This window comes from Lampetra fluviatilis, chromosome 6, assembly GCF_964198595.1.
Source record: "Lampetra fluviatilis chromosome 6, kcLamFluv1.1, whole genome shotgun sequence".
Taxonomy (NCBI): domain Eukaryota; kingdom Metazoa; phylum Chordata; class Hyperoartia; order Petromyzontiformes; family Petromyzontidae; genus Lampetra; species Lampetra fluviatilis.
In genome coordinates, this window is record NC_136280.1 from 2,194,508 (window position 1) to 2,215,161 (window position 20,654).

The 20,654-nt window shown below is 51.7% G+C and overlaps 2 protein-coding genes across 2 annotated transcripts; both read left to right on the forward strand.

The window, feature by feature from the left end:
• Nucleotides 1-759: 759 nt before the first annotated feature.
• SNRPD3 (small nuclear ribonucleoprotein D3 polypeptide) lies at nucleotides 760-4,789 on the forward strand. Its single transcript, XM_078857281.1, has 3 exons — nucleotides 760-989; nucleotides 3,682-3,874; nucleotides 4,400-4,789. Exons 1-3 carry the CDS (start codon nucleotides 864-866, stop codon nucleotides 4,459-4,461), a joined length of 381 nt encoding a protein of 126 aa, XP_078713407.1. The 5' UTR covers nucleotides 760-863; the 3' UTR covers nucleotides 4,462-4,789.
• A 1,886-nt stretch (nucleotides 4,790-6,675) lies between these two features.
• IFT22 (intraflagellar transport 22) lies at nucleotides 6,676-19,925 on the forward strand. Its single transcript, XM_078857467.1, has 5 exons — nucleotides 6,676-7,182; nucleotides 16,922-17,004; nucleotides 17,469-17,558; nucleotides 18,183-18,385; nucleotides 19,047-19,925. Exons 1-5 carry the CDS (start codon nucleotides 7,144-7,146, stop codon nucleotides 19,196-19,198), a joined length of 567 nt encoding a protein of 188 aa, XP_078713593.1. The 5' UTR covers nucleotides 6,676-7,143; the 3' UTR covers nucleotides 19,199-19,925.
• The last annotated feature ends 729 nt before the right edge of the window (nucleotides 19,926-20,654 follow it).

Genomic DNA, 20,654 nt, shown 5'->3' on the forward strand with positions numbered 1-20,654 from the left:
CTAAGAAAAGACGGCAAAAATTGCAGAAAAAGCACCGTACATCAACGCTGTGTGCACAAATCCCAGTGGGATGCAAGTCAAACAACAACCACAAGACAACTTAGATTAAGACCATCAGTCTTAACTCCGTACTACAACAAACAAACATGGCATTCATTATCAGAGTTGTCTTTTTGTTTGCATTTTGACCGCAAGTGTTGTGGTTAATGCAAACATGATCCCTTGTATAAAGGTGTCCGTTTTGTTGCCAGTTAAAAGGGTAAAAACCTATTACTATATGCTGTCAACAACTTATCAGTGCCCTACCTTATTACAGACCAACTCAGACCTTTTTGGTCACCACGTGCCCCCTTATTAATCTCAACGTTAATCCTATAAATGCCAATCACAAGGGAGAAACCCAAACAAATAGACAATAACTTTTTTACACGTTTGAAACGGTTGTACGCCATATGACCCTCAAAACTCAATTTCCCTGTACAAGAATACGGAGTACACTGTATGGGTTGACAGGTATGCAAACAAAATCATTAACAGCCTAATAATGTAAGCGAGGAAAGCCACCACACGTTTCAAATAACAACGAATCTTTGTCTATAAAACAGTACTGTAGATATTTTATTTTAAGGCCACAGTGTTGACGAATATATTGCTACACAATGACGTCACGCGTCACAACTTAAGTCGGTGACGTCATTGTGTATTTAAGAAGTGACGCCACGTTTCAAAACTAAACGAGGTGACGTCATTTGTCCGTATTTAGTTAGTGACGTCACGCGGCCGATCGACGTCACGCGCCTCGCCGCCTCCGCCGTTGAGTTCGCTCCGCTTCCAATCTCCCGCTTCGTTTCGTCGTCGCCGCCATGTCGATCGGCGTCCCCATCAAAGTGCTTCACGAGGCCGAGGGCCACATCGTGACGTGCGAGACGAACACGGGCGAGGTGTACCGCGGCAAGCTCGTGGAGGCCGAGGACAACATGAACTGCCAGGTGCGAAAGCGGGGCCCCAGTGCCTAGGCAAGGCGCGGGCTGCGCGCGGCGTGCTGAAACCCGCTAGGCCCCGACCAATGAATGAACGAAATCGAGTGGCGTGTGGTGGTTGTGTTGTTGCGTCTCTCTTCGAGTTGCGTTTAGTCAGCAGTCAGCCATGATCGATCCACTGCTGGATGAAAGGGCCTGTCTTGCCGGTATGCCTTAGTCACGTTTGGTTCGCGCACCGCGCTACGCTGATTTGTCTTTGAGTTCGATTCCAGGCCGCAGATCAAAGTTGTGACTTATGAAGAAGTGGTAGCCGCTCCTTGGGTGCGTCTCTTCATCAAGCACGAATTTGACCTGCGTAGTGAAGTCCGATTGGGTAGTCCCCACGGCCGAATCGGCGTAGGAAGACCATCCCATGCATCTTGAAGCACGTACATTATTCAGCTGTTATAGTTACCCAACAGTGTTTAATGTGAACACACTGCACGCAATAATTCCTTACGGTCTAGCCACTGCTACACGAATGGCTTTCGAAACGGTAAATTCATTTAGAGTTGCAGTTTACAATAGCGCGGTTAGCTACGTACAGTTCGAAAAAAGTTCTACATACAGTACCTGCATACAAGGATCGCAAATGTTACTATTTGTCAGACTGGAATTTGTTACGGTGTTTAACGTGTTTCTACTAAAACCCTAACCGACTCGGCTACTTTATAAAAAAGATATACTGTACGTACTCAAAATACATGTACGCCGATAATACGAACAGAAACTCGTCACGATTGTACACTACATACTGTCTTTGTCCAGAAAAATATAACGCAGCCTGTTATACGGAAGTTCTGATTTTCCATAGCGGTGTTGTGCTTGCACACCCCTGCAATTCCAGAAAACTTAATATGCAGTACTTCTTCTTATTGGTTCTTTCGGTAAAGTCACGTAGAATGGAAATAATAAAATAATAAAAATAAAACAATAAAATAAATTCTCACGACGTTTCGGCCACAACACAAGCAGCCGTCCTCAGGTGGAGAACAGGTCTGTCGAGAAGACAGAGTCTGAATGAAATGCAGTACTTGCATATACTATACTAAGTACAAATCCTCCACATACAGATACACTACAAACGCCCATCATTAACGTCACACTCCGTGAATGATGTTCACGCAGGTACTCTACCTAATGATTACGATCATATTTAACAGTGCTTAAGAGAGACGGTTTAAAGACAGACTTAACATGATAGTAAACGTCTAAAGGTTCTATGATTTGAGGCCTGACTTAAAACAAGACGTAGAAGTGGTCTAATTTAAAATCGAAGTTGGTGCCATAATTGAGTACATTTTACCAAAACTGTCATCAGTGGCAAGCCAGATAGTTGCGTTCATGAGAGTGATCAGTTCATTAATCCGACGTAGTGTTTACCATTGGACCAACGTTAAATGTCAGCCCTCCATTGCGTTAATGAATTGATCACTGCCAACCTCGGACCAGCATTGCATGTCTACCATACCTTAAATTTAAGGTTTGAAACTTAACACGTGGCTTAATTCGATTTAAGGAATGAATCGGAGGTGTTATGTGGTTAAATAAATAGCTGTGCAGAGATGATGACCTGCCATTTGAGAGTTTAGAGACATTTAATCCACTGCCTTCTGATGACACTCGCAGTTGACCTCTGATCATTGGGTTCTCATATATTTGTACCTGCTCTGAAACTCCCTCCAACTTGAATTGTTTAGCTCTGTCGGGTGGTGGAGGGCTATAGCACTAATTGACATAACTACACGATTCAACCCAAAATATACCAAATATGGTAATCGTAAACATTGGAAATGTCAGTTTAACACGTAGGCTTTCGCAACCAATATCCATAATAGGTGTTTTTGGGTTAGATAGCGTGAATATAAATGTGTTGTTAAAACCCACCACCACCCGACATAGCCAACTAGTAAGGGTTGTCACGTAAACAGAACATGCCAATTCGTCTCTAGTACAGCACACCGGTGTGTTGGAGAGCCAAGCCACAACATTTACAATCTGAGTACGACGCTTTGCCATTAACCACACATTTATATATTTACGCGATCTAACCCAAATAAACCTCTTATGGATTGGAATTGTCTCCTGTAAATGAACACTGATACACAACGATTAGTCCGTGCGAATGATCTATTTTGTAGACATATGCCTACACACCCTACATACAACACAATCCAAGTTTCTTTTGTAAGCGGACATGCTACATTTGTCTGAACTTTGAGGTACAACCTATTAGTATCGGCACACATTGACTTGGGGGGGGGGGGGGAGAAGTGTCGATAATTTTCTCAGCAGGAGCTAGTGGAACAAACTCGTTAATGTAATTCTAGATTTGAAGCTTTCGTGACTGCAAGGATTCATACTCTTAGTTCTTTCGGTAAAGTCACGTAGGTAAAAAATTAAATTAAAATTAATAAAAATAAAACAATAAAAATCACGACGTTTCGGAGGCAACACAAGTCTCCGTCATCAGGTGGGACCGTCACAGCCAGATTTGCTGCATCAAGTGAGGGAGGGATTCAAGATGTAAGCTCTTAAGTACCAGTTAAGGGGGGAGGGAGGGGAGGGGCTTATCAGAATGTGGTAGCCAATGAATGGAACGTATCGGGAACGTTACATCGTTAATGTAATTTTAATATTGCGCGCCGCGTGATGTGCGCAGATCTCAAACGTGACTGTGACATTCCGGGATGGACGCGTGGCCCAGCTCGAGCACGTCTACATCCGCGGCAGCAAAATCCGCTTCCTCATATTACCGGACATGCTCAAGAACGCGCCCATGTTAAAGTCTGTCAAAAACAAAAACCCATCGGCAGGAGCTGGACGTGGCAAGGCAGCCATCCTCAAGGCACAGGGTAAGACTTGCGGCGGTGGTCTGGTGGTGTCTTGATTTTAAGTGCTGTTTGCATTGTTCATTTGGCGTTGTGTAATGTGAGGACCTTTGCGTGTGCCACGAGTCAGAATTTAGGTGGTCATTCGATCTAAGGATTGTTTTTGTAGTTTTGTCAGTAACTTATGAAAATATCATTGTAACTTTCTAGTCCTGTATTGCATAATTTAACTGTTATGGTGCTTGTTAAATAGATTATGTTTTTGCCAATATGTGTCCAAAATGTTCCTAGCGAGAACAAGTTTGGAAATAAAAGACCCATGCGAACCATGTAGGATTTACATTTTCATTTGTTTTAATTTCCTAGTTTTCATTCGGTGGCAAATGACGATATTCTCCATTGCAGTGATCTGTCAATGTGGCTGAACGTTTGTTGTAAGAGTGTGTAGCGTGGTGTCGGCGTGATTGGAGTGTGTACGTGTTGTGACATAATCGGTACAGGTGTTTTAACTACTATCACGTTTAATACGCCGTCTATTCTCTTTCTCAGTGGCAAGAGGCCGAGGTCGTGGGGGCTTCAGTCGCGGAAACATCTTCCAAAAACGACGATAGATGGGAGGGCTGACGGGGGACCTAGAGGCGAAAATCTACTAAAATTGATGTGATTTTGTAGAATTGCAGTCTTTGGATGTCTTGTTTTATACAACATTATTTCTGTAAACAAACGTTTTGGATGATGGTAACTTCATAGCCACACTTAAGGTGTCTTGAGTTTCAACATTAAACATTATTTTGAAATTAAAGCTTAGTTTATCACCAGCATGGTTGACTTCGTACTGTGCAAAAGACGTTCAACATACATACCGTGATGGTATATCATTTTTCAATAAAAGTTAGCCAAACTGGCTGTCCCCGTTTGTATGTTAATTTCAATTAAAGTGTCATTGTACAAAGGACTTTGTCAGTGTTAATGCGCGGTGTACCATTTGCCATTGCTGAATGAAAGCTGGTATTTTTGTAAAACTTGTTAAGTCGACGATTACATATTAAACAAATTGGGGAAAGGCAACGATAAAACGCAAACCAAACTGAAATAGCCCCAGTTATAGGTCAGTGTGTGGCCTTGTCTTGATCACTGGTGGAAATGGGATCAGAATAAGGACAAAAGGCCGATTTGTATTCAAACTAAATACCGTTCATCTGGTGGGACTGTATGAATGCAGCGCTTTAATTTAAAACTATTCATTGGTGAACAAACATTTTGTAGTGTCGGTATTTTAACGTCGTGGAATGTGTAGGGTGGTGAGATTGCATTTATTGACATGGTTTGGCCCAGATATGCGTTACGAGGTGGAGTGTGCTTTTTAATGAGTAATTCAACTTTTTATATCGTTGAGTTATATTGGTATTACTGACTTTGTTGCTGGGTTGTTTCTATTATAAACCTTCATGTGCCGATTTAAAGACTGGCAATCCGAAAACTATTTTAAAAAATAGCAAAGCGATACGAAAAAATGTGAACAAGCAGCAAAATCTGTGATGGGAAAGCGAGTATCGCGATTAAGTGATTTGATATGGTGACATCACGGCGATGCTAATGATACAACATGCTCGGTGTGCATAACATGAATAAAAATAGTTACGTTCGCACCTTTTAACTGACGGCATAACACAAGCAGAAAACCCATTCACATATCGTCATTTTATCTTGAGTGCTCAAGAATTGTCACCGGTGTCTCGAATGTGTTCATTAACGGACATTGGCAATAGCGACCACGGTTAGTTCAAACCCATACCAATTAAATTTAGTTATTTTCATTTATTCTAATTTTATTATTTTTACCTACGCGACTTTACCGAAAAAACCTAAGTATGAATCCTTGCAGTCATGAAAGCTTCAAATCTAGAACCATACCGGTCCCATTTTTTTTTATCAGTGCCCCTAACTTGTTACAGACCAATTCAGCCGGTATTTGTCACCCCGTGCCCCTTACACATGTCAACGTTCATCCTGCAAAGTCCCATCACGAGAGAAACTATACTCTTTGATTCTTTCGGTAAAGTCACGTAGTTAGAAATAAAATCAAATCACGTTTCGATCGCAACACAAGCCTGATTAGCCTGATGACCGCTTGTGTTGCGATCAAAACCTGATAATTGTTTTTTTTACCCTTTTATCTGGCAACACAACTGACACCTTTTTTTACAAGGAGTCATGGTTGCATTGACCACAATACCTGCGGTCGGAATGCAAAAAAAACAACTCTGATAATGTATGCACTGTCCTTGAAATTGATTGATCTACACCGAGACAGCTTTCCTTAGAGCCCAGTCTCACATTGCTGAGAACTAAAGAGTATGAATTCCTGCAGTCACGAAAGCTTCGAATCGAGATAGAAACAAAACATTTTTGCGCCCGTATTGAAACGGCTGTACGCGGTATGGACCTGAAAACTAAATTTCCCTCTCCAAGAACACGGAGTTAAACCACATGGTGTGACACGGCATGCACACATCTGGGCTGCATCGGGTTAATTACTCTGAAATCGAGCGTGGCTTTATCAGCTGATTCTGCGCTCTGCGTGAACTTGCTAACTGGCGTCGCGAGCGTTGAACTGGACAGGCGGATGAGTTATCGCATCGCAGGGACCGGGAGGGATATCAAGTTCGCCGTGACTCCCGGAGGAGCTTTCATCCACCAGCGGTGGATTTGACCCACGACTTGATGACGAATAAGCAGGCGGCGAATGTGCGGTTTGTGAACGTGGCGGGCGCTGTTCGCGAAGACGAATGTCGCCGCGGCGTAATAGGGCGACGCGTTTACCTTCATCACCATGACAACCGCGCATGCGCACGGGGACGCGTGCAGCAGCCACCGCTTGAAGTGGCAACGCGCGTGTCGGCGTAATTTTCACGAAGTTTTTAATCATTTTTTATTGTTTATATATCGATCTAAACGAATGCGAGTGTAATTATTACGTTCGTAAGTCGGGTAGGGCCTACGGGGAGTTGTCGAGACCTTGGGCGCTCGGATAGTTTGGGGCGCCAGCCACGCAGGGCGACTGCCGAATGTGGATTTGGGTTTTTGTAAAGTTGTAAAATTGTTTACATTTTTGATTTAAAGCTTTCGTGACTGCAGCGATTCATATTCTTGGTTCTTTCGGTAAAGTGACGTAGAAGTGAAATTATAAAATAATATAAATAGAAAACAATAAAAAATCCACAGCAAGAAAATTTTAAAAAAATTGTATTCAGTCTGGTCGGTCTGATATCGCTGGATAACAACAAAGCGTCATGTTTAAAGCCAAGGTACTGGTGGTGGGTCCTGTCAAGGTAAGTACAGTACACGATCTCGTAATACAGTACATACTATAGTTTCGCAAATAATGATTTGCAATTATTGAGCGCTTAAAGTTCCACCGAAACTCAACGCGTTTTGCAGAGGTCTGTGGGGGTCGCTAGCCCCCGAGATCCCTCCCTCGATAATACTAACGGCCGGACTAACATCATCAATCGCCCCCCCGCTGCTAAGCGAACCGCCGCTAGGCTCCTCACCCAGGGTGTGGGAGCCGTCACCCGAGGATTCCCCTCCACCGCGGGTCCGCGTAGCAGGCATGGATAACCACGCACGCGCACACCCACACACAGCTCTGCACGGCACTCACCCAACCCTGACCACTCACGTTAGGATCGCGCACCTGTGTTACACACGTCGTGAACGTGCGCGCACACACGCGTACAGCTCCACACGCGATACCCACTCCTGCGCCGCTCTGCGCTGCGCTGGCCGCCCACGTTACGATCGCGCACCTTGGGCACGCCGATTACGCACGCCGAGAGCTTACGCAAGTAACGAGCGCACGCAAGCGGGGCACACGCCGACACGACGACTCGTCCCCTCCCCCACTCGCGCGTGCACGTCAACACAAATATCGTACAAGGACGATTCTCCTCTCACACGGCTGCGTAGTCACGCCAACACACCAAAAGTGCTCTCCCCGGGCGTTAACGCACACACCTCCGTACCCGCACAATCGTACAGAGACCACGGCCTTTATGCGTACAACGACCACACACTCGCGAATGCAGTGCACGCTAATACCACGTTCCAAAAACACCCAACAACACGGTTTTGTTACTACGCTCGAGATTTTATTAGCCCTTGCTAACCAACCGAGCCACCCGTGTGTGTGTGCGGGACAGCAAGGCGCTTCTAACCCACACTCTGGTGCCGTGTAGCCCTATTCTATGCTGCGCTCTCTGCTAAACCGCTTTCCTACTCGTCCTTACCCCGAACTAACCCTCTCCTACGGATCCTACCCTCCGCTCTGAGGTGTTGTAAGGCGCGCAACACGATACCGTCTGTAGTCCTTGGTGACCTTGCGGCGCTCAGATCGTCCTGCAGACAATCTAGCGGCTCGCCCGATGACTCCTTCGTCGCTGACCCCGTGTCCAAACTCCAGAAGAAGAGAGTTCCCTACTGCCCCTGCGTTTTCTTTTAAACTATTCACATCAAAGGCTAGGCGCCCCCGTCCCGACCGCCTTGGTCTCTCGACCAATCCTGAGCCTAGGATTTCCCGCTCTTTTGCGATCCCGCCGGCCTTTGAACTTTCTACCAATCAGTCGTCCCGGTTCCTGATCCCAGCTATCTGCCTTGCTGACCCGTGTTTGTGTTTGTATGCGTTTCTAACTGCGGGGCTCTCTGAGCTCGCCGTGGTCGTGCGATCTCAAATCCGCCCACGGCGCCGCAGTGTTACTTGGCCTGGGAAGGGTCCTGTCCAATTCCCTGGCCCTGAGAAACCGTGGGGTAACCCCCCTAGGGGGCCCTCGGGTGAAAACTCAGGGTAGGTGACCCGACCACGAGGCCCTACGTGGGTGCGGGTGCGTGTTTATGTGGGGGGGGTGATGGGGGGCAGTGCGGCGGTGGAAGCCGGGCGGCTCCCTGGCTCGGCCGAGCGGCCCCGTCGCTGTGGCACCACATAGCCCCCCGGGGTGCCAGTCCCCGTCCCGGGTTGACTGGAGCACCTCGCCTGGGTTGCCCCCACGAGGTATCGCCGCGGGGTCCGCGGGATTCGCCCGGCCCTTGTGGCTGGCCTCGGGGGTGGCGGCTCCGTCTCCTGGGGCTCCGGCGGTGGTCTCCTCCTCCATTCCAACGGCTCCCCTCGGTCTCTGGCACCTGCGGGCTGGGGAACAAACTCAGAGGCGGTGGGGTTTAAGGGTCGCCGTCCTCGTCGCCCCCGGCCCCGCCCGGGGCCCCTCGGAGCCCGGGGCTCCGTGGGGCCCATATACTGCGCGAGGCCCCCGGGCACGGGGGGTAGGGGGACCCCGGGGTTTCGGGGTACTTGGACGGCGGGGCTCCCCCCCTCGGGGGCTGCTCGCCACGGCTTCAGTCGGCGGATGTTGACCACCATCTCCCGGCCCCTCTCTCCTCCCTGAATCAGCACCGTCCATGGTGAGATCTGCCGTCTCACAATCCAGGGTCCTCGCCAGTAGGTGGTCAGCTTCCCTACCTGTCCGGCACCGACGCGGGGAGTGTACAGCCACACCTCGGAGCCCGCAGTGTAGAAGGGGGGCTCCATACGGGGTCGGGCGCCCTGCTCTTGCCGCTGGTGCGCGGCCTCTCCGTGCGGGTAGGCTCGGCCCCTGGCCCCTCGCAGGGTCTCCAGCAAGTGCTCCACGGGGTGGCTCCCTTCCTCCCGTTGCGGCGGAGGGACACCGAACAGCAGATCTGCGGGCAGGCGAGACTCGCGACCAAACATCATTAGGAACGGGGTCTGTCCTGTAGATGTGTGAACGGCGGTGGTGTAGGCGAACAGGGCATAGGGGAGGTGTTCGTCCCAGTCCTGTTGATTCGCGGCCGCCATGCGTTTAAGCTTCCCGGCCAGAGTCTGGTTCATCCTCTCTACCATCCCGTTCGCCTGGGGGTGATATGCCGTGGTTCGGTCCTTCTGGATCCCGAACTCTCGGCACAGCGCCTGGAATAGTTCGGCCTCGAATTCACTACCCTGGTCGGTAATGACTCGTTCGGGGATCCCGCACTTAAGTACGTAGTTTTCCACGAAGGCCCGGGCCACTACGAGGGCTGTTTTATCCGGGATAGCCACCGCCACGGGGTAGCGGGTGAAGTACTCCACCGCTACAAGAATATATCGGTTGCCCCGGTGGGATCGTGGAAAGGGCCCTTGCAGGTCGATTCCGACCAACTGATTCGTCCGACTGACTCGGAACGGCCTCAGGGGTACCTGGTACCTCGCCGGCTTTTGCCCACACTGCTGACAGGCCCGGCAGCCCTGCACCCAGGCGGCCACATCTTGCGCCAATTTAGGCCAGAGATACTGGCGACGCAGAGTCTCCCGGGTGCGCCGTTCCCCATCATGGCCCCCGAGCGGGTGGTCGTGTACCAGTCGTAGCAGCTGGGGTCGCACCTGGGCAGGAACACAGATACACCCCGGCTGGCCGGCCTCGGTTAACTCCCGTACCACTCCGTTCTGTACACACAACCGGGCATACAAACCGCTCCAGGGTCCTGGTAGGGCGCTCTTTTCCTCCCGCAGTGCCGCCTCCACTGCCGCCAGATCCGGATCTCGCTGCTGGGTCTGTCTCAGCTGCTCGTCGTTTAGGCCCGGGAAGGCACAGCCGACGTCCTCCTGGGTCCGTCCGATCGGGTCCCGAGCCGCGGGTCCCGCGCTTGCCGGGCGGTCGACGGGATCCTCAGTGCCACCTGCGAGGGTCTCTGTGGCGCACACTGCACTCTCTCTCGGGGGGGGGAGTTTAGTTTCCGCGCGCTCCTTGGGTTCTGCTGCCTGGCGGCAGCGTCCCCCCGTGAAGCACGGGCAGGCGTCTCCCTCCCTCGTCTCAGCGCGCACCGCGGGCCGTCTTGACAAGGCGTCCGCGTTCGCGTGTGTCCGCCCCGCTCGGTACTCGATCTGCAGGTTGTACTCCTGCAGCTGCGCCAGCCATCGAGCCATCTGCCCCCGCGGTTCCTTGAATGTAAGGAGGAACTGCAGTGCATAATGATCGGTGCGCACACGACATTTCCTGCCGTACAAGTACGGTCGGAACTGTTTACACGCGAAAATTACAGCATACAGTTCCTGACGGGTTACACAATAGTTCAGTTCGGCCCCGCTCAGGGTCCGACTGGCGTACGCGATGACCCGCTCCGTCCCACCCTGCACTTGCGACAGCACCGCGCCCAGCCCACTGCTGCAGGCGTCAGTGTCCAAAATAAAATCGGTGGTGAAATCTGGGAAAGCCAAGGTGGGGGTGTGGGTGAGGTGGTCTTTGAGTGTGGTGAAAGCCGTCTGGCAGGCCTCCGACCACTGATAGGGGTTCTTAGGGGAGGTGAGTTGGGTGAGGGGGCGTGCAATCTCACTGAATCCCTTTACAAATCGACGGTAATAAGTGGCGAGTCCCAAGAATGACCTGATCTCCGTCAGGTTCCTCGGCCGCGGCCAATCCACTACGGCACGCACCTTCTCGGGATCGGTGCTCACCCCTGCCTCGCTGACTCGGTGTCCGAGGTACCCCACCTCGCGTTGCGCAATGTAACACTTACGTGGCTTGAGCTTGAGATGGGCTGCTCGCAGTCGCTGGAATACTTCCCGCAGCCTGGACCAGTGTTCGGACAGCGACCTACTGAACACTATTACGTCGTCCAGGTAAATCAGGCACTGTTCCCACTGCAAGCCCCGCATCACCAACTCCATCAACCGCTGGAACGTCGCGGGCGCGTTAGTGAGTCCGAACGGCAACACTCGAAACTCAAACAGGCCCATCGGGGTGGTGAATGCTGTTTTTGGCCGATCCTCCTCCGTCATCTCCACCTGCCAGTAACCGGACGCCAGATCGAGGGTGGAAAAATACCGCGCTCCTGCGAGACTGTCGAAGGTGTCGTCGATGCGTGGGATGGGAAAAGCGTCGCCGAGGGTGACTGCGTTCAATTTTCGGTAATCAACGCAGAACCGAGTCGATCCGTCCTTTTTCGTTACCAGTACCACCGGGGCAGACCAAGGGCTCGCGGAGGGCTGGATTATGTTATTGCGTAGCATATCCGTGACTGCCTCTTTGATCTGGGTCCGTTCAGGCGCGCCCACTCGGTATGCGGGGAGTTTGATGGGTCGGGCTGCACCTGTGTCAATTTGGTGCTTGACCAGGTCGGTCCGGCCCACGTCCGAATCGTGCTCACTGAACACGTCGGCGTACTCCCGCAATAACCCGCGCAGCTGATCGGCCTCCCCCTTAGGTAAGGCTGCCCAAGGCACATGTAACGCATCCTGCAGGGGAACAATCTCGGCTCGGGGGGTCGGGCCGACCCGCCAGGCCAGATCCTGGCTGTCCTCGGGGCGGCCAGGGTCCTCCGCCCAGAGTGCGAACACCGAGTCGTTCGAGTGGCGAGCATGCAGGGGGTGTACGGTGGCTACCGGGGTGCGTCGTCGTATCATTGCCGGGGTACTGTGTGGGTTAAACACACGTATAAACAGCCGGCCCCCATCTGCGTTTACCAGTGTGGCTGACCCTACCACCCCGTATCGCGATGCCAACTCCGGGTGAGGAGTCAGCATTACCTCGCCCGATGGTCGGTGGGTTGGGTCGGTGGAGAGGGTTGCCACCGGCACCAGCATCTCGGCGAGAGGCCCGATGGTGACGGCCGACACCAGCGTAGCGGCCACAGGTGCGAAGCGGGGGCGCGTTGGTTCTCGTCCCAGGAACGGTATCCGCTCGCCGTTGCTCTCCATGGTGGCGCATCGCTGGCGGGGTTGCACGTTGAGTCCCAGCCGTTCTAAGAGGTCGGTACCTGCGATACACTCGTGACACAACGCACTCGACACGTAGAACTCCTGGGTGCACACCTGACTGCCTATGCGGACCTCTAGGGTGGCTCTCCCCAGCAGCCCCATTCCGGCTCCGCTCGCCGTGTGCAGCGCGCGGTCCGGTGCCTGCAGGTGACGCACGTCGACCCCGATCGCGCTGCAGTGCGCTGCGCTCACGAGCGAGGCCACCGCCCCCGTGTCCAGCAGAATTCGGGTACGCACTCCGTTTACCTCCCCTTCCACCAGCGACGTGGCCCCCGTGATCCCCGCCACCAGCTCCCGTAGCCAGTCGCCAGGAGTCACCGTTTCCGTGGGCGTTGTTGTTGGAACCTGTGTGGAGATCACTCGCTCGCCATTATTACCGTCTTTTTGCATCGGGACCGCTTCGAATGCACCCCCAGATGGTCCACTCTCTAGGGGGCGTTGGGGTTTAACCCCGGCGCGTTTCTAGCGCGGGCGATCTGCGGACAGTCTCTCACGAGATGCCCTCGCCGGTCACACAGGTAACACGCACGGGGGGCCGTCCCGTAGGAGCCCCCCCGTCCGTTCCCTATCCCCCCTCCGGCACGCCGCTGCCCCGACTCTGCCTCCAGTCGAGCCACTCTCCCAGTTAATCCTCCTACCTCGGCCTGGACCGTCTCTACCATTGTCTCCAGCGCAGTCATGTGTGCCCGTACTTGGGTTACCTTGTTGTCTACTTGGGTTACCCTGTCACCTACCTGGGTTACCCTGTCACCTACCTGGGTTACCTGGCCGGAGACATCCTTTATACCCGTTTGTATACCGGCAACCCATCCCGGGGTTGTCTCGCGGGACACTGGAGGTTCTCTTTCCCGGCCCCTTACCGTCCTCGCGAGCTCCTGTTCCTCCTCCTCGTCTTCCGAGAGCAGGCTCGCAATGGCGCGCTCTCGTCCCAGCCCCCGGAGCTGCGCGCGTTCGCTGTGAATTCTTTCACACTTACGTGCGCGCTCGACAAGGGTGTTAAAGGGAAGACGTGGGCAGCTCATGTCTGGCTGCCACCACGCCGTGCGAGACAGGTACCGCTGGATTTTCTCGGCAGCCAGTTCCTCAATAACCTCAGTTGCGTACCCCGGGCGTGCGATCTTTGTTAACTCGCGCACATCCTCGGCGTAATCACGGAGATCTTCGCCAGGTTGGCGACGGCGCGCCTCTAAGGCCGATTTTGCTTCCTCCTCGTCACGCGTGCCAAAACGCTGATCGAGTCGGCGCATCAGCTCCTCTAGCTGTGTCTGTGCGCTCGCGGGTAACGCTTCTACAAAATCGGCTGCCCGCCCATCAAGATTCATATTAAGTTGACGTACTGCCTGCGCGTCCGTCCATCCATTAATTTCCTTGGCCCCTAAGAGATTGCGGGCGAATGCCTTCCACGAAGGGGCCCCCCGGCCGGTAAATATCAGTCTTATTTTAGCGTGAGGTAACGCGGGGGTCCGTACCGCTTCCGACACCAATTTGTGGGGGTCGCTAGCCCCCGAGATCCCTCCCTCGATAATACTAACGGCCGGACTAACATCATCAATCGCCCCCCCGCTGCTAAGCGAACCGCCGCTAGGCTCCTCACCCAGGGTGTGGGAGCCGTCACCCGAGGATTCCCCTCCACCGCGGGTCCGCGTAGCAGGCATGGATAACCACGCACGCGCACACCCACACACAGCTCTGCACGGCACTCACCCAACCCTGACCACTCACGTTAGGATCGCGCACCTGTGTTACACACGTCGTGAACGTGCGCGCACACACGCGTACAGCTCCACACGCGATACCCACTCCTGCGCCGCTCTGCGCTGCGCTGGCCGCCCACGTTACGATCGCGCACCTTGGGCACGCCGATTACGCACGCCGAGAGCTTACGCAAGTAACGAGCGCACGCAAGCGGGGCACACGCCGACACGACGACTCGTCCCCTCCCCCACTCGCGCGTGCACGTCAACACAAATATCGTACAAGGACGATTCTCCTCTCACACGGCTGCGTAGTCACGCCAACACACCAAAAGTGCTCTCCCCGGGCGTTAACGCACACACCTCCGTACCCGCACAATCGTACAGAGACCACGGCCTTTATGCGTACAACGACCACACACTCGCGAATGCAGTGCACGCTAATACCACGTTCCAAAAACACCCAACAACACGGTTTTGTTACTACGCTCGAGATTTTATTAGCCCTTGCTAACCAACCGAGCCACCCGTGTGTGTGTGCGGGACAGCAAGGCGCTTCTAACCCACACTCTGGTGCCGTGTAGCCCTATTCTATGCTGCGCTCTCTGCTAAACCGCTTTCCTACTCGTCCTTACCCCGAACTAACCCTCTCCTACGGATCCTACCCTCCGCTCTGAGGTGTTGTAAGGCGCGCAACACGATACCGTCTGTAGTCCTTGGTGACCTTGCGGCGCTCAGATCGTCCTGCAGACAATCTAGCGGCTCGCCCGATGACTCCTTCGTCGCTGACCCCGTGTCCAAACTCCAGAAGAAGAGAGTTCCCTACTGCCCCTGCGTTTTCTTTTAAACTATTCACATCAAAGGCTAGGCGCCCCCGTCCCGACCGCCTTGGTCTCTCGACCAATCCTGAGCCTAGGATTTCCCGCTCTTTTGCGATCCCGCCGGCCTTTGAACTTTCTACCAATCAGTCGTCCCGGTTCCTGATCCCAGCTATCTGCCTTGCTGACCCGTGTTTGTGTTTGTATGCGTTTCTAACTGCGGGGCTCTCTGAGCTCGCCGTGGTCGTGCGATCTCAAATCCGCCCACGGCGCCGCAGTGTTACTTGGCCTGGGAAGGGTCCTGTCCAATTCCCTGGCCCTGAGAAACCGTGGGGTAACCCCCCTAGGGGGCCCTCGGGTGAAAACTCAGGGTAGGTGACCCGACCACGAGGCCCTACGTGGGTGCGGGTGCGTGTTTATGTGGGGGGGGGGTGATGGGGGGCAGTGCGGCGGTGGAAGCCGGGCGGCTCCCTGGCTCGGCCGAGCGGCCCCGTCGCTGTGGCACCACAGGTCACGTACTCAAGCAACGATTTTATTTGGTCGCATACACGGTGAAGGTGATGTTATAGCGGGTGCAGGGAAATGCTTGAGTCGTCAGCTCCACAATACAATAGAATGTCGAACAAATAACACAAAATTGAAAAGAAATGTTTAAAAAATCACGAACTAAGCTACAGTAATATACAACGTAAATGCATTCACTTTACGGCCAGAATGCGCCTAATCTTCGAAGTTTCTTGGCTGTGGATATTAGTTCAACGGATGACCCACTGACCGTCCCATGCACAGACAGATTGCCATCGGGCTGGTGGGCAGAGCGGAACGAGTCATTGTTGGCTGTACTTCTGTGCGTCCACGAATATGATCCCCACCTTCGACAACCCCCACGAACCCAAGGCTTCGCTCAGTGGTTGCACAGATTCACGGTTGGAATCCAGCAGCCGCCCTGATTATTATTGCTGGGGTACATTAACAATACTAATCATTACTAATCATACTACTACTACCACCACGCGCCGCCTTCTTCACAGTGGACATTCAAGATGCCCTGGCGTCATTCGCAAAAGCAGGCCCCACAATGTACCGGCATCACGGTACAAATTGGCCGTGTTCATCTTCTTGGTTCTTTCGGTAAAGTCACGTAGAATGGAAATAATAAAATAATAAAAATAAAACATTATAAAATAATTCTCACGACGTTTCGGCCACAACGCAAGCAGCCGTCCTCAGGTGGAGATTAGGTCTGTCGAGTAGACAGAGTCTGAATGACACACTCCAGGCTTGGAGCGACTATTTAAGCTGGGATGGAGGGGGGAAGGGCGCCTTGACAAAATAATTAGCATGTTTTATTTTAATTATTTTATTATTTCCATTCTACGTGACTTTACCGAAAGAACCAAGAAGATGAATCCCTGCAGTCACGAAAGCTTTAAATCGAAAATTGGCCGTGTTGTGAAATGACCTGCACATTATAATGCGTCGTAATCATTGCCGCGGACTGGCAGACTGATGCCCCAGGTCACCCTAGCAAATGAGACTGTCCTGGTCAATTGAGTTCCCACACGGTTAACCGAAATGAACTTAGAACTTGAACGCGCGGTGAAATGTGGTCAGATAGCCCAGGTGTGGAGAGGCCCGTATCCAGCAACGGATTGACAAAACGTGCTGTGTGTAACATGTATGTTCCCTTGATGACATCACCTGCAACGGAGACCCATGTAAGATGTTGTGTCTCGTGCCCCTGTGTCTTCTCCTACGCCAGAGCGGCAAGACGACCCTGGCAAACTTCTTAGGCGATGCCACGGAGGCGGTGGGCGGTGAATACAGCCCCACGCAGGGCGTGCGGTGAGTTTCATAACTCTCCTCCTGCCTTATTTACTATGCCTGTAATCGGTCACGAGAGCTGGGCTATCCAAATATTTGAAGGCATCGATTACTCGGGCTAAGTGGATAACGTGAAAATAGCAGGGAGAAAAACGTCTCACATCTGTTCAACAGTGTGCCACTCGGCGAGAAGTAATGAGCAGAGTTTTGGGACGTCATCAAAATCAAAAGAAAACAAGAAAACCTTCACTATAATTGGGTTTTAATTTCAGCTGGGGCTTTACGGGTTGGTGACCCGAAGAATATGTATGCGCTTGACACACCACATCCACTAGACCTCGCTATGGCTCTGGCTGCGGCTGCTAGTCATGTGCTACCTCCCGTTCTTTCAGCTAACTACAGAGTATGGTAGCCATGACTGCAATAATCTGTAGTGAGATTGTCGATTGCCTGTCTGTGATGTTGTTATGTTATCAAACATGCAGCATCCTGGAGTTTGAGAGCAGCACGGTGGACGTGAGTGGGAGGGCGGTGACCTGTGAGGTGGAGCTGTGGGACTGCAGTGGAGACATGAAGTGAGTCCGACAGCCCCACTGTATGGGCAAACCTCACACGGACTAGGTTACTGGAGGCCGAGGGGACGACCTCCACCATCAAGACTCAGGAATAGGAAGGGAGCTCACTTGGTGCCGCCAGGAGGGGCCCCTCGGAAGGAAGCTTGCATGGAGGTGCTGCCAGGAGGGACGGGACTCCTAGGAAAGGAGTCTCGTCAAGGAACATGAACCATCACGCGAACTCCAATCATTCTCGCAGCGGCTCTTGGCTAGCCATCGAACAAAGACAGCCATTGAATCGCGTGTGTTGAGATGCGCTTCTGCGGCCACCTGCAATGCTCTTCCTTCCGATATTAGGAAGCCACTGGAGCTATGCAGTTTTAAATCGAGATTGAAAACTCGTTTCTTTAGAACTGCTTTTTGTATTTTGTTGGTTGACTTTCCCCCACACTTCCGATTAGCACAGTTGGCTACGTACGGTGAGAAATAAGTTCAAAGAAGCTTGCTAGGAGGGACCCTGGGTGTTGGCGCTTTCGGATAGATGCTACTCTACACCCTGCCTCGGCGTACACTCCCACACTTGACTTGATGCGCGGGGTGCCGGATTGGCTTTGGGTGAAGTGGCTGCAATGCTCGTGCCACCAGGTTCGAGGCCTGCTGGCCGGCGCTGCAGAGGGACGTGAGCGGCGTGATGCTGGTGTTCGACGCGGATCAGGCGAGCCATGCGCGCGAGCTGGAGGCGTGGCACACCGCCTTCGTCCTGCAGCCACGCCTGCAGGAATCGCAGTGCTTGCTGGTCGCGCACCGCAAGCCTGGTAGTGACGCCAGCCGCCCTTTGCCAGGCCTCGGTGAGCGTGCCACTCCACCTGGATGTTACGGTGGTGGTGGTGGTGGTGATAATAATGACGCATCGCACCTACAAGCCAGTGCTTTGCATGTGGAGGTTGGCGGATCATGGCACGATTGGTGTGTAAAACATTCACTGTGGACTGTAGAAGGCAGAACAGCAGAAGCTCTGCTTGCCTCTGGTATTTATCCTTCTGTTTGAATGCACCAAATATCCATAGTAGTGTTCTCCTGGGAAAGTCTCGAGACTTTTCTGGGCAAAGAACTCCTCTTCATCTTCAGCTGTTTGTGCACTGCTGGATGTTGCCATCTCTTGCGGTCCTATGGTACTCCTTCAGATTAACTGTTTTAATCACTCAATATCTGCAGCAGTTGTCCTGCCTGGCACATCCTCTACTTTGGAAAAGGTCTTCCATATTATTTATGCAGTCATATTGAGGTGCTTTATATATACAAGTATTCATTTTTTCTCGTAATACAATCCGTTCCTCATATTGATGGAATTACATGAAGATTAAAATGCCATGTGTAATGATCATAAAAATTGTTGAGGGACAAACCATAATTTTCTCTTTCATGGTCGCATTGTCTGAACTCTCCTGCACATCCACACACCCTCCTCCTCCTCCTCTGTCTGCCCTTCTCCCTGTTACCCCACAACAGGGGTGGCCCTTTCCAAGCTCCCGCTGGTGATATCCGATCTGGAGGAAGTACCAGAGAGCCTGAGTGAGGAGTTCCGCGCCTTCCTGGGGCGGCTCGTGAGCAGCATGTCCGACAGCCGTGACCGGGAGGAGCTGTCTATCGTGGGCTCGTGAAAAAAAATCTATTAACATTTTCTTTGGCAAAACCAGCCCCCTCCCTCTTGGGTTGCCAGGGCTACAGAGGTCCACAAAACCCAGGACTAATGGGAAGAAGAATTTCAAAAATAACTTGTTAAATTCATTGTCTTGAGTGGTGTATTATTGCGCAACTGACAAAATCCGAGTCTTATAATGTCCCAGGAAGACGGATAGATCTCCCAGGACCAACCATCTCACAAAAAGAGGTGCTGGGAAAAATCAGGACAGGTGGCAACCCTATGCCCACTCCCGCAACGGAGCGCACACCTCTCATTGGTACAGTCTACAACAGCAACTTTCATTTGTAACGTAACCAACATCGTCGAAAACGAAGTTACATGAAAAGGATGGGAGGGAATGGGACACTTGCTGGAAGAAATACATTGAATGTCAGAATTAAATTAACACTAATGTTTTGCTTTTGTGTTGACAATGGGAGTGTGAAAGCTGATTCAAATGACACTACTGAGGCACTGTCAAAGGGCGTATTTTTAAGTGTGTACTTTAAAAAATGTGCTTTGGTGTCACATTTTCTCGAACAGACCGATCTACTTGTGATACGTATGTCAAGACAGTTTTGATTTTTAGTGATGACGTTCATGATTGCTGTTTTGTTTTGTCTTCTCGTTCAGAATTATATATAAAGAGAAAATCGTTTTTTCAGCTTTGTTGTCGTGTTCAATTTGTAAACGCGTGTCGCATTGCTGTAATTTTGCGCTACCAAAAAACGAGTGTAAGCAACATTCCTTGCATGGCAGAGTGGTAACTGCGAGAAGAATGTCTTGTGGCCCAGGAAAGCCTCAGGCCTCGGAGAAGGGGCGTGTGTCTTTGACACTTAACCAACTGGTCTTGAATTTAAAACTGTCGTCTCCTTAGAGTTCATTTCAATGTTGAGCCGACGCACACCTGTGTGTGTTTGTGTGTGGTCCAAACGAAATCAAATTCAGTGCAGCTTTTTGTCGAGTCTGCACAGGCGCAGTAAACTGACGTCAAGGTTTTGCGTGTGCCAGTGCTACACTGTCTTCTTTTATTCCTAGCCGATCCAATGAAGTCCAAGATGAGGATATTCATGTTGATCAGCCTCTCCTGTTGGATTACTGGTAATTCTGTGGACGGACGTGAGTAAAATGCACACGGACCTTAAACGTTTCGTAACCTGTGACGCCACCAGTGATTGCACTCACCATTCACGTGCATCTGTCCGATATGTGTTCAGGTTGTATCTTGTGTGGTTGTTCTGCGTGGTGTCTGACGACGTTTTGCTGCGTGTGCTGGAGAGGTTAATTTAAATCTGGGGGGGGGGATATATAATGGAAGAATTGGTTAGAGTGTAGTACCAGATGGCTTTAGCACATGGAGCAAAGCGTTGGACATCATGCCAAGAACAACACTGAACAACCCTTAAACATCGGATAGCTATGGAGCATAACTG

What these genes read in the sequence shown, in the direction of transcription:
- IFT22 (XM_078857467.1), top strand. Translation starts at nt 7,144, where the DNA reads ATGTTTAAAGCCAAGGTACTGGTGGTGGGTCCTGTCAAG. An exon ending in GACTGCAGTGGAGACATGAA is followed by an intron (nt 17,559 to 18,182) that starts GTGAGTCCGACA and finishes TCGTGCCACCAG; the next exon opens with GTTCGAGGCCTGCTGGCCGG. An exon ending in CCGCCCTTTGCCAGGCCTCG is followed by an intron (nt 18,386 to 19,046) that starts GTGAGCGTGCCA and finishes ACCCCACAACAG; the next exon opens with GGGTGGCCCTTTCCAAGCTC.
- SNRPD3 (XM_078857281.1), top strand. Translation starts at nt 864, where the DNA reads ATGTCGATCGGCGTCCCCATCAAAGTGCTTCACGAGGCCGAGGGCCAC. An exon ending in AGGACAACATGAACTGCCAG is followed by an intron (nt 990 to 3,681) that starts GTGCGAAAGCGG and finishes TGATGTGCGCAG; the next exon opens with ATCTCAAACGTGACTGTGAC. An exon ending in AGCCATCCTCAAGGCACAGG is followed by an intron (nt 3,875 to 4,399) that starts GTAAGACTTGCG and finishes TCTCTTTCTCAG; the next exon opens with TGGCAAGAGGCCGAGGTCGT.